The sequence below is a fragment of the Anolis carolinensis genome, unplaced genomic scaffold (assembly GCF_035594765.1).
Source record: "Anolis carolinensis isolate JA03-04 unplaced genomic scaffold, rAnoCar3.1.pri scaffold_14, whole genome shotgun sequence".
NCBI lineage: Eukaryota > Metazoa > Chordata > Lepidosauria > Squamata > Dactyloidae > Anolis > Anolis carolinensis.
The window spans coordinates 1,856,587-1,868,408 of NW_026943825.1; the positions used below are offsets into that span (position 1 = coordinate 1,856,587).

The 11,822-nt window shown below is 41.8% G+C and overlaps 1 protein-coding gene across 1 annotated transcript; it reads left to right on the forward strand.

The window, feature by feature from the left end:
• Positions 1 to 349: 349 nt before the first annotated feature.
• LOC100554259 (uncharacterized) lies at positions 350 to 11,472 on the forward strand. The gene is made up of 5 exons (XM_062965201.1): positions 350 to 398; positions 505 to 742; positions 2,379 to 2,550; positions 5,330 to 5,631; positions 10,998 to 11,472. The coding sequence occupies exons 1-5, from the start codon at positions 350 to 352 to the stop codon at positions 11,470 to 11,472; spliced, it is 1,236 nt and encodes a 411-aa protein (XP_062821271.1).
• The last annotated feature ends 350 nt before the right edge of the window (positions 11,473 to 11,822 follow it).

The following is an 11,822-nucleotide window of genomic DNA, read 5'->3' on the forward strand; positions in this document are numbered from 1 at the left end:
GACCTCTTTCCTTGCCTACATTATCATCGGCATATTGGAGTTCTATAACAAATGTTTTTGTGACCTTGGTTTTAGCTTTCAGTCTGCTGTGGTTAAATAGCTTGCCATCTGTCCAGTAGATGATTTCCATCAACAAAATGAAGTATCATAATGATGAAGATGGAAAATAAGGTTTGATACCTGATTCCATCTTAAATGGGTCACTTTGGGAGCCATGGCTGCCCATCATGTCATCATAGAGGAGCCGCAGGATGTTCACAAATTTGTCAGGGCATCCAATTTTTTGGAGGATGGTCCAGAGAGAGCTGCAATTCACGGGGTCAAGTCTAATGTCTTGCAGATCCATAAGATGCACTCAGAGGGGATGCTCTCACCTTCAAGCTCTTACTGGATCTCAGGTGAGGAGCGGGTTCGTGGGTGGCGGGGAGCGGGTGCATGGGAAGGAGAGCACGATGCTGAAAGTTGCGCTGAGTGTTCTGATCCTTGACTGCTCCTGACCTCTAGGTCTGGCCTTCCCGGACTGGGCCTACAAGGCTGAATCCAGCCCAGGCTCCCGGCAGATCCAGCTCTGGCACTTCATCCTGGAGCTGCTGCAGAAGGAGGAATTCCGGCATGTCATTGCTTGGCAGCAGGGCGAATACGGGGAGTTTGTCATCAAAGACCCTGACGAAGTGGCCCGGCTGTGGGGCCGGCGGAAATGCAAGCCCCAGATGAACTACGACAAGCTGAGCCGGGCCCTCAGGTGAGAAGAAGCGGGAGAAAGTGGCAGTGGCAATATAGTGTTCAGGTTACGGAAAAACCAAGGTTTGGCGTTTAGGGTATTTGCAAGCCGTGGTTCCTCAACTTGATAAATGCAGAAATCATGGATACTGTTGAGCCCCTGGTATAGTGGGTTAAAGCCTCGTGACTTGAAGGTTGGGTGGCTAACCTGAAGGCTTCCAGGTTCAAATCCCACCCGGGGAGAGCACGGATGAGCTCCCTCTCTCAGCTCCAGCTCCATGCGGGACATGAGAGAAGCCTCCCACAAGGATGATAAAAACATCAAAACATCCGGGCAGCATCCCCTGGGCAACGTCCTTGCAGACGGCCAATTCTCTCACTCCAGAAGCGACATGCAGTTTCTCAAGTCACTTCTGACACGAAAAAAATGGATACTATTAGATGACTGTACACTTATCCAAGCTTCACTTATCCAAGGTTCTGTATTATCCAAGGCAGTCTGCCTTTGAGTAGTCATTGTTTTTGTAGTCAATGTTGCCAGGTTTTGGTGCTAAATTCATAAATACAGTAATTACTGTATATACTCGAGCATAAGCCTAGTTTTTCAGCTCTTTTTTTAAGACTGATAAAGCCGCCCTTGGCTTATACTCGGGTGAGGGTCCTGGTTGGCTTATATTTGGGTCAGCTTATACTCGAGGATATATGGTATATTTTTTTTCTCTAGTATTATTGGTATTATTACATTTATTATTTTTCTCTATTATTGTTGCTACTATTAAATTTATTTTACTCTATTTTTATTATTACAGTAGAGTCTCACTTATCCAACATAAACGGGCCGGCAGAACGTTGGATAAGCAAATATGTTGGATAATAAGGAGAGATTAAGGAGAAGTCTCATTTATCCAACACTCGCTTATCCAACATTCTGGATTATCCAATGCATTTTTGTAGTCAATGTTTTCAATACATCATGATATTTTGGTGCTAAATTCGTAAATACAGTAATTACTACATAGCATTACTGCGTATTGAACTACTTTTTCTGCCAAATTTGTTGTATAACATGATGTTTTGGTGCTTAATTTGTAAAATCATAACCTAATTTGATGTTTAATAGGCTTTTCCTTAATCTCTCCTTATTATCCAACATATTCACTTATCCAACGTTCTGCCGGCCTGTTTACGTTGGATAAGCGAGACTCTACTGTATTCAAAAACATTTGACCTACTGATGCCTCAATTAATGTAATTTTATTGGTATCTATTTTTATTTCTGAAATTTATCACCATCGGCTTATACTGGAGTCAATGTTTTCCCAGTTTTTTTGTGGTAAAATTAGGTGCCTCGGCTTATATTCGGGTTGGCTTATACTCGAGTACATACGGTAATACATAACATTACTGTGTACTGGACTGCTTTTTCTGTCAATTTCTTGTAAACCATGATGTTTTGGTGCTTAATTTGTAAAATCATAATGTAATTTGATGTTTAATAGGCTTTTTCCTTAATCCCTCCTTATTATCCAAGATATTCGCTTATCCAAGGTTCTGCCGGCCCGTTTATCTTGGATAAGTGAGACTCTACTGTATATAATTTTTTACAAATTTTTTACAGCAGCATTCCAACTTACCTCACCTTCTCTTCCTTTATGCAGGTATTATTACAACAAGCGCATCCTCTACAAGACTAAAGGGAAAAGGTTCACCTACAAGTTCAACTTCAGCAAGCTGGTCTTCATCAACTACCCGCTGTGGGGCATCCCGTCGCCTCCAAGGCCGTGGCTGATGTGCCGTCCACATGGAGGGATCACCAATGTGCAGGCAGAGGTAACCAGAGGGGAGGGAAGTGGAGCATTCGTGGATGCAACACAAGGCAAGGGACATTTGGCCATCCAGGCTGTGCCATGTACACGGATGCAGCTGGACGGACTTTGCCATTGATGTGCTCGAAATCTCATTTGCAAATTAGCTGCCCAACCAGGAAGGTTGCTTCCTTGCTGTGAAGGCATTCTGGAAGCTCTCTAGATGCTTCACCAATGCATATACTGTATATACTCGAGTACAAGCCTAGTTTTTCAGCCCTTTTTTATGACTGAAAAAGCCCCCCTCGGCTTATACTCAGGTGAGAGTCCTGGTTGGCTTATATTTGGGTCGGCTTATACTCAAGAATATATGGCGCATTTATTACTTTTTCTCTTATTATTGTTGCTACTACAGTAGAGTCTCACTTATCCAACACTCGCTTATCCAACGTTCTGGATTATCCAACACATTTTTGTAGTCAATGTTTTCAATATATCGTGATATTTTGGTGCTAAATTCATAAATATAGTAATTATAGCTGTGCCCGGCCACGCGTTGCTGTGGCGAAGTATGGTGGTATGGGAAATAAAGTATTGAGGAATTGGTGGTAGTTAAGGTAAAGGGTCCCCTGGGCTGAGCGGGTTGCTAAGAGACCAAGTGAGCGGAGCTTAGCCTTCTAACTGGCAGCAATTGGATAAAAACAATTATTCCTCTCCCTATAATTAGGAATTTATTTTTCTTTTCTTTTTGTTGTATCAACCTAGAGGCATGGATGAGGGGTTGTGATGTCAATTTTTGAGGTTGTGGGGTGTTTACTTTTGTTGTTTTGTCCGCTGCTGTGATGCCATCACTCTTTTATATATATAGACTACATAGCATTACTGCATATTGAACTACTTTTTCTGCCAAATTTGTTGTCTAACATGATGTTTTGGTGCTTAATTTGTAAAATCATGACCTAATTTGATGTTTAATAGGCTTTTCCTTAATCTCTCCTTATTATCCAACATATTCGCTTATCCAACGTTATGCCGGCCCATTTATGTTGGATAAGTGAGACTCTACTGTATTACATTTACTTTACTCTATTTTTATTATTAATAATAATACATTTATTATTTCACTGATATTATTATTATTATTATTGCATTTATTATTTTACTCTATTTATTATTACAGTAGAGTCTCACTTACCCAACATAAACGAGCTGGCAGAATGTTGGATAAGCGAATATGTTGGATAATAAGGAGGAATTGAGGAAAAGCCTATTAAACGTCAAATTAGGTTATGAATTTACAAATTAAGCACCAAAACGTCATGTTATACAACAAATTTGACAGAAAAAGTAGTTCAATACGCAGTAATGTTATGTTGTAATTACTGTATTTACGAATTTAGCACCAAAATATCACGATATATTGAAAACATTGACTACAAAAATGCGTTGGATAATCCAGAACGTTGGATAAGCGAGTGTTGGATAAGTGAGACTCTACTGCATATCTGTAGGGCCGCATTTGAAAGGGGAAATTAGGATAATTGGAGGATGAGTTAATTGCTCACACAGCACTTTGTTGGGAGTGATCACAATTGCTTTGTAAAAGCTCCAGTCTCAGGAAGTGTCCAGCTCTGGGGAAAACCGTGGGAAACCCACAGGGCTACTGAGTGTCCTTTGGAACCAGAGTGAATAAATACCGTATATACTCGAGTATAAGCCAACCCGAATATAAGCCAAGGCACCTAATTTTACCACTAAAAAAACTGGGAAAACATTGACTCCAGTATAAGCCGAGATACCAATAAAATTACATTCATTGAGGCCTCAGTAGTTTAAATGTTTTTGAATCTTTACATCAAACTGTAATTTAAGATAGGACTCTTCAACTCTGATTGAATCATGATTTTCATCTTCTTCAATGTAAATGTGCTTATGTATCCTTTTAATAATAATAGAGTAAAATAATAAATGTAATAATAATAATAATAATAATGAATGCAGTAAAATAAGAAACGTAATAACAAATAGAGTAAAACTTGGTTGTGGGGCCAGGCTTTCGAATAACAATTAGCAGCACTAATTGTTATTATGTATGCTGGAACTGAATGGACAGACCTAGTCTTTTAGGCTCGGAACATGCCTGTTTGTATTTTATAAGTGTTTTTATGAATGTCTGATGTAATTTAATAATGTTTTAATTGATTCACAATGTATTGTATAATTTTATATATGTGTTTTGTTGTAAGCCGCCCTGAGTCCCCTATTGGGTGAGAAGGGCGGGATATAAATATTGTAATAAAATAAAAAATAAAAAATTAGAGTAAAATAAATGTAAAAGTAACAACAATAATAGAGTAAAATAATAAATGTAATAATAATAATAATTAATAGAGTAAAATAATAAAGGTAACAATACCAATAATAATAGAGAAAAATAATAAATATACCATATATACTTCAAGTATAAGCCGACCTGAATATAAGCCAACCAGGACCCTCACCCGAGTATAAGCCGAGGAGGGTTTTTTCCAGTTCTAAAAAAGGGCTGAAAAACTAGGCTTATACTCGAGTATATACAGTAAGTGACAAACCAGGATGGCAAAACTGAACTTGTGGTCTGCTTCCGAACACCACTGAGCACTGTTTAGAGGATTGGTGCTTCCAGATCCCATCCAATCTTAGGTTGCCCGCTAAGCCCCCTGGAACCTATAGAAATGGGATTAAGGTGTGGTTGTTGGATGGGGAGGAACGGATATCCCAGTTGCCCCAGCTCCATGCCTTCCCTCCCTTTGCTACTCTTCCAGAATGCTATGCTTGTGCGAAGGGCCTGTGCCATGGATCAGCTTTTCCTCCCCAGGAGCAGCCATGACCTGGGAGACCCTCAAGAGAAGAGAGGAGCAGCCAGTAGTGGCTGTGAGTATGGCGATTATGCCACCCTTCCAAGGAAATGTTTGATCTGTTGTTGGAGACTGGCCCGGAGGGGAAGTAAAGGAGAGAATTCCAAGAGAGCAATAAAACAAGCCTTTTATTGTTATCACAGCTATGATAAGGCAAACAGCCGTACATACCCCAAAGGGCTGTATCATGGAAATGGCTGCCGCCCCATGTGCGCAGTTAACAAAGAATATATACCTTTGGCTTATCTAAAATTGACCAATGGCTGAGGGTCTTCCTCACCTTCCACGCCTACCTTTGGCTTATCTAAAATTGACCAATGGCTGAGGGTCTTCCTCACCTTCCACACCTACCTTTGGCTTATCTAAAATTGACCAATGGCTGAGGGTCTTCCTCACCTTCCACACCTACCTTTGGCTTATCTAAAATTGACCAATGGCTGAGGGTCTTCCTCACCTTCCACACCTACCTTTGGCTTATCTAAAATTGAACAATGGCTGAGGGTCTTCCTCACCTTCAACACCTACCTTTGGCTTATCTAAAATTGAACAATGGCTGAGGGTCTTCCTCACCTTCCACACCTACCTTTGGCTTATCTAAAATTGACCAATGGCTGAGGGTCTTCCTCACCTTCCACGCCTACCTTTGGCTTATCTAAAATTGACCAATGGCTGAGGGTCTTCCTCACTTTCCACGCCTACCTTTGGCTTATCTAAAATTGACCAATGGCTGAGGGTCTTCCTCACCTTCCATACCTACCTTTGGCTTATCTAAAATTGACCAATGGCTAAGGGTCTTCCTCACCTTCCACACCTACCTTTGGCTTATCTAAAATTGACCAATGGCTGAGGGTCTTCCTCACCTTCCACACCTACCTTTGGCTTATCTAAAATTGACCAATGGCTGAGGGTCTTCCTCACCTTCCACACCTACCTTTGGCTTATCTAAACTTGACCAATGGCTGAGGGTCTTCCTCACCTTCCACACCCACTTGGCATAAGTGATACCAATGACCTCACTTGTTGATTTCAAGCTAACTTTTGGTCTTGGAACTTCCTGGAGAAAGGCACCAGCTCACACGAAGTGAGGGGCATATGCAGAGGCAAAGCCACAGAGGCAAAAGTTTACTACAGTAGAGTTTCACTTATCCAACCTTTCTGCAAGTATTCTTTGTGTGTGTGGTGGTGGTGGGGGGGGGGGGGGGGGAGGTCTGACTTTTTACTTTGCATTGCAAGTTGAGAATCCCTGAGCGAGAATCCTGAAATGCTCTAAACTTGTCCACATGGATGTCTGAGACAGTGACGTCTTTGTTTACTGATGGTTCCATGCAGACATACGAAAAACTACATAAATTACATTCAGGCCATCTTATGTTGTAATTACTGTATTTACGAATTTAGCACCAAAATTATCACGATATATTGAAAATATTGACTACAAAAATGCCTTGGATAATCCAGAACCTTGGATAAGCAAGTCTTGGATAGGTGAGACTCTGCTGTATATATAATTACAAGAATTATTATGTCATATATAATGACTAATCTATTATTACAATAATAGGAATAATACTATCAGTAATAACAACAACTGTTTATGCAATAACAATAATAGTACAGTAGAGTCTCACTTATCCAACATCCACTTATCCAACGTTCTGGATTATCCAACGCATTTTTGTAGTCAATGTTTTCAATACATTGTGATATTTTGGTGCTAAATTTGTAAATACAGTAATTACTACAGAGCATTACTGCATATTGAACTACTTTTTCTATCAAATTTGTTGTATAACATGATGTTTGGGTGCTTAATTTGTAAAATCATAATCTTTGATTTTTAATATGCTTTCCCTTAATCCCTCATTATCCAACATATTCGCTTATCCAACGCTCTGCCGGCCCGTTTATGTTGGATAAGTGAGACTCTACTGTATTTTCTGGCTTATGGTCCCTTCACTGTCACATTGTAAAAATCTGATCAGTTGGCCTGCTGATTAAAAAGTATTCATCAAAAAGGATGATAGTGGGATGTATAATTTCGCCACAAAATCAGAGTGAAGAGCCACTAAAAACGTGACATGGCAAATTCAGTATTACATAACATTTAGGCAATTTCCAGAGGTTTATTAGATATGTTAGCCTGTTAAAAGGTAAAGGTTTCCCCTGACGTTAAGTCCAGTCATGTCTGATTCTGGGGGTTGGAGCTCATCTCCATTTCTAAGCCGAAGAGCCAGCGTTGTCCTTAGACACCTCCAAGGTCATGTGGCCTATGGCATGACTGCATGGAGCGCTGTTACCTTCCCACTGGAGCAGTACCTATTGCTCTACTCACACTCTGGGGGTTGGTGCTCATCTCCATTTCTAAGCCGAAGAGCCGGCGTTGTCCGTAGACACCTCCAAGGTCATGTGGCCAATGGCATGACTGCATGGAGCGCTGTTACCTTCCCACCGGAGCAGTACCTATTGCTCTACGCACACTCTGGAGGTTGGTGCTCATCTCCATTTCTAAGCTGAAGAGCCAGCAATGTCCGTAGACACCTCCAAGCTCATGTGGCCACTGGTATGACTGCATGGAGCGCCATTACCTTCCCGCCGGAGTGGTACCTATTGATCTACTCACATTGGCATGTTTTCAAACTGCTAGGTTGCAAGAAGCTGGGGCTAACAGCGGGTGCTCATTCCGCTCCCTGGGTTTGAACGTGGGACCTTTCAGTCTCCAGCTCAGTGCTTTAACACACTTTGCCACCGGGGCTCCTGTTAATTTGTTATCACAGATAACTAAGAGTTTCATAACCCCTTTAAACTAACATTTATTAGGGATTGAGTTTTATATTTTCCAACCGATTACTTCAGTGTGTGTGTGGAGGGGGGCGGCATGAATTCAGCTTTGAAGACCGAACACATTTTCACCTTTCTCTCTCTGCAAAATGTTGAATTACCCCCTTGGTCAAATGCTAGAAGCAACCTTGAGCTAGGTGTGTGTGCGCCAGCAGCGCATGAGAGATTTCATGTGGTTTCCCTGCCTTCTTGCGCCCTCTACTGAGATGTCACAGTCCAGCCCTTCCATCGCACAACATCCAACTTCTATCTCAGTTGTTGTTGTTGTTGTTATTATTTTATTATGACACAGCAAACAAGATAGATATGCTGGATTTCGTATCACAAAATCACAAGTCGAACACTTCCCAAGTGTCTAGGACTGTGTGATGTATTTTCGGATGATGCGTGCAGATCCCAGCAGGGTGGCCTTTTGCAGTTGGCAGATCGTGATTTTGTCAATGTCTATTGTTTCCAATAACAACAACAACAACAACAACAACAATTATCAGGACCTCAAGATTGAACTTCAAAGACTCTGGCAGAAACCAGTGCAGGTGGTCCCGGTGGTGATGGGCACACTGGGTGCCGTGCCAAAAGATCTCAGCCGGCATTTGGAAACAATAGACACTGACAAAATTACGATCTGCCAACTGCAAAAGGCCACCCTGCTGGGATAATATTATATGGAGCCCCTGGTGGCGTAGTGGACTAAAGCCTTGTGACTTGAAGGTTGGGTTGCTGACCTGAAAGCTGCCAGGTTCGAATCCCACCCGGGAAGAGCGCGGATGAGCTCCCTCTCTCAGCTCCAGCTCCATGCGGGGACATGAGAGAAGCCTCCCACAAGGATGGACAAAACATCAAATACATCCCCTAGGCAACGTCCTTGCAGACGGCCAATTCTCTCACTCCAGAAGGGACTCAAGTTGCTCCTGACACGAAAAATATTATTATTATTAATTTGTAAAATGTAATTTTATGTTTAATAGGCTTTTTTCTTAATCCCTCCTTATTATCCAAGATATTTGCTTATCCAAGGTTCTGCCGGCCCGTTTAGCTTGGATAAGTGAGACTCTACTGTACAGTAATTACTACATAACATTACTGCATATTGAACTGCTTTTTCTGTCAATTTCTTGTAAAACATGATGTTTTGGTGCTTAAGAAGCAGGAAATTGCATTCCAAGCACCTCCGGCAGAGGCTGGATGGCCATCTGTTGAGGGTGCTTTGAATGCGATCTCCTGCTTCTTGGCAGAATGGGGTTGGACTGGATGGCCCATGAGATCTCTTCCAACTCTACAATTCTATGATTCTATTATTCTAATTTGTAAAATGTAATTTTATGTTTAATAGGCTTTTTTCTTAATCCCTCCCTATTATCCAAGATTTTCGCTTATCCAATGTTCTGCCGGCCCATTTATCTTGGATAAGTGAGACTCCACTGCAGGGTTCCCCAAACTTTTTAAGCAGAGGGCCGGTCCACAATCCTTCAGACTGTTGAGGGGCCGAATTATCATTTGAAAAAGAAATACGAACAAATCCCTATGCACACTGCACATGTCTTATTTGTAGTGCAACAACAACAACAATGAAAGAACAATAAAATATTTTAAAATGAAAACAATTTTAACCAACATAAACATATCAGGCCAATGAGATAGTCAAGTTAATTAGGATTGTTGTTGTTGTTGTTGTTGTGTGCCTTCAAGTCAAGTGGGCGAGCCTAAGTCTAAAATTATTTATTGATTGATTTACTACATTTATTTACTACATTTATATCCCACACTTCTCACCCCGAAGGGAACTCAGAGCAGCTGTATGTACATACAATATATTATATTATTAGCATAGCACAATATTAGCATTATATATTACTATATTGAACGATACCACTATACTGTAATATTATATGTAATATATAACATGTAATTAATATTATTATATGGTATTATTAGTATTACATTGTATAACATGATATTATCAATATTATATGTATATTTATTATATTATTAAAACTGATATAAAAATATCTATATATATAAAAGAGTGATGGCATCACGGCGACCAGCAAAACAACAAAACTACAGGCCCCCCAACCTCGAAATTTGACAACACAACCCATCATCCACGCCTCTAGGTTGATACAACAAAAAGAAAAGAAAAATAAAGTCCTAATTAGAGAGAGAGGAATAATTGCTTTTATCCAATTGCTGCCAGTTAGAAGGCTAAGCTCCTCCAACTTGGTCTCCTAGCAACCCAATAAAAAATAATAATAAACACTAAAAAATAATTAAAAACACTAAAAGATTAATACAATAAAATACTATAATAACAGAAAATAACTAAAAATAATGCAAGAAAATAATAAAATATAATAAATAAAAAGATAACTTACAATAAAATTAATTAAAAAATACAAATAACGTCAAATAAAAATTACACAACAATTTTTAACCAATACCGCCACCACTTTGCCACAGCAATGCATGGCCGGGCACAGCTAGTTATATTATAAATGAGGGCGGGGGCCAGGTAAATGACCTTGGAGGGCCGCATCCAGCCCCCGGGCCTTAGTTTGGGGACCCCTGCTCCACTGTATATAATTTTTTTACACATTTGTGACATTTTTAGTGGAGAATACTTGCACGTTTTGCAGTCCTAATAACCAACTAACCATCCCACCGGCATTGCCTGTCTGCTTGCTTCCCCTCCAGGTCTTGGGCCGGTCCCACCGCCCTGCCGTTGCTGCTGTTTCAGAACCCAGGAGAGATTTCATCCTCCGGCCACCTTCCCCCCAGCCTTGCCCCTTTGTCCACTCTCCTCTTGCCCCCTCTCCAATCCCTCCTGCTTCTCTGGGCATTTCTTCCACCGAGGTGCAGCCGTCCCACCTACGGACCAAAGTGGCACAATGCAAAGCATCCCAAGCATTTCCAAATCCTTTGAACGCATGGCCGCTCTCCATCGAAAGCAAACCGAAGCCTCCCCTGGCCTCTCCTTGGTAGCCCGGTGCCACACAGGCATCCAAGAGGCACTGAAGGAGGCCCATCAGGATCCCAGTCCCTTTGCTATGGTCAAGCCTGAGCCAGCAGCCCAGGCCAGGCCCCGTAGCAAAGGCAAGTTCTTCCTGAGTGACCACAGGGAAGAGGAGGACTCCCTTTGCTCTCCAAAGACAGGTCGCTGGCAATATGCTGCCTCCCACGTTGCCCCTGGATTTAGGCTTGAAACCACCTAAGCCAGTGGTCCCCAAACTTATTTGGTCTGCCGCCCCCTTTCCAGAAAAAAATATGACTCAGCGCCCCCTGGAAAGGGGCGTGGCTTAAAAGGGTGGGTGTGGATCCTGCTCAAGAGGGCGGGGCCCAGGAATGGGATGGGCGGAGTCACGAGCACTGAGGCAGGGCTGAGCTTCTATCCCTGTCCTGCAGTGCCTGCCAGGACACAGGAGGAGGGGCTAGAGGAGGGGGCGGGGCCTCTTCCCAAGTGCCTGACGGGGCTAAAACTCTATACCACGCCTCCGTGTTCTAACAAGCGCCTCAGCGGAGGTATAGAGGCTCAGCCCTATCTCGCGGCGAGGTATAGAGGCTC

What these genes read in the sequence shown, in the direction of transcription:
- LOC100554259 (XM_062965201.1), top strand. Translation starts at nt 350, where the DNA reads ATGCACTCAGAGGGGATGCTCTCACCTTCAAGCTCTTACTGGATCTCA. An exon ending in AAGCTCTTACTGGATCTCAG is followed by an intron (nt 399 to 504) that starts GTGAGGAGCGGG and finishes CCTGACCTCTAG; the next exon opens with GTCTGGCCTTCCCGGACTGG. An exon ending in TCACCAATGTGCAGGCAGAG is followed by an intron (nt 2,551 to 5,329) that starts GTAACCAGAGGG and finishes CTACTCTTCCAG; the next exon opens with AATGCTATGCTTGTGCGAAG.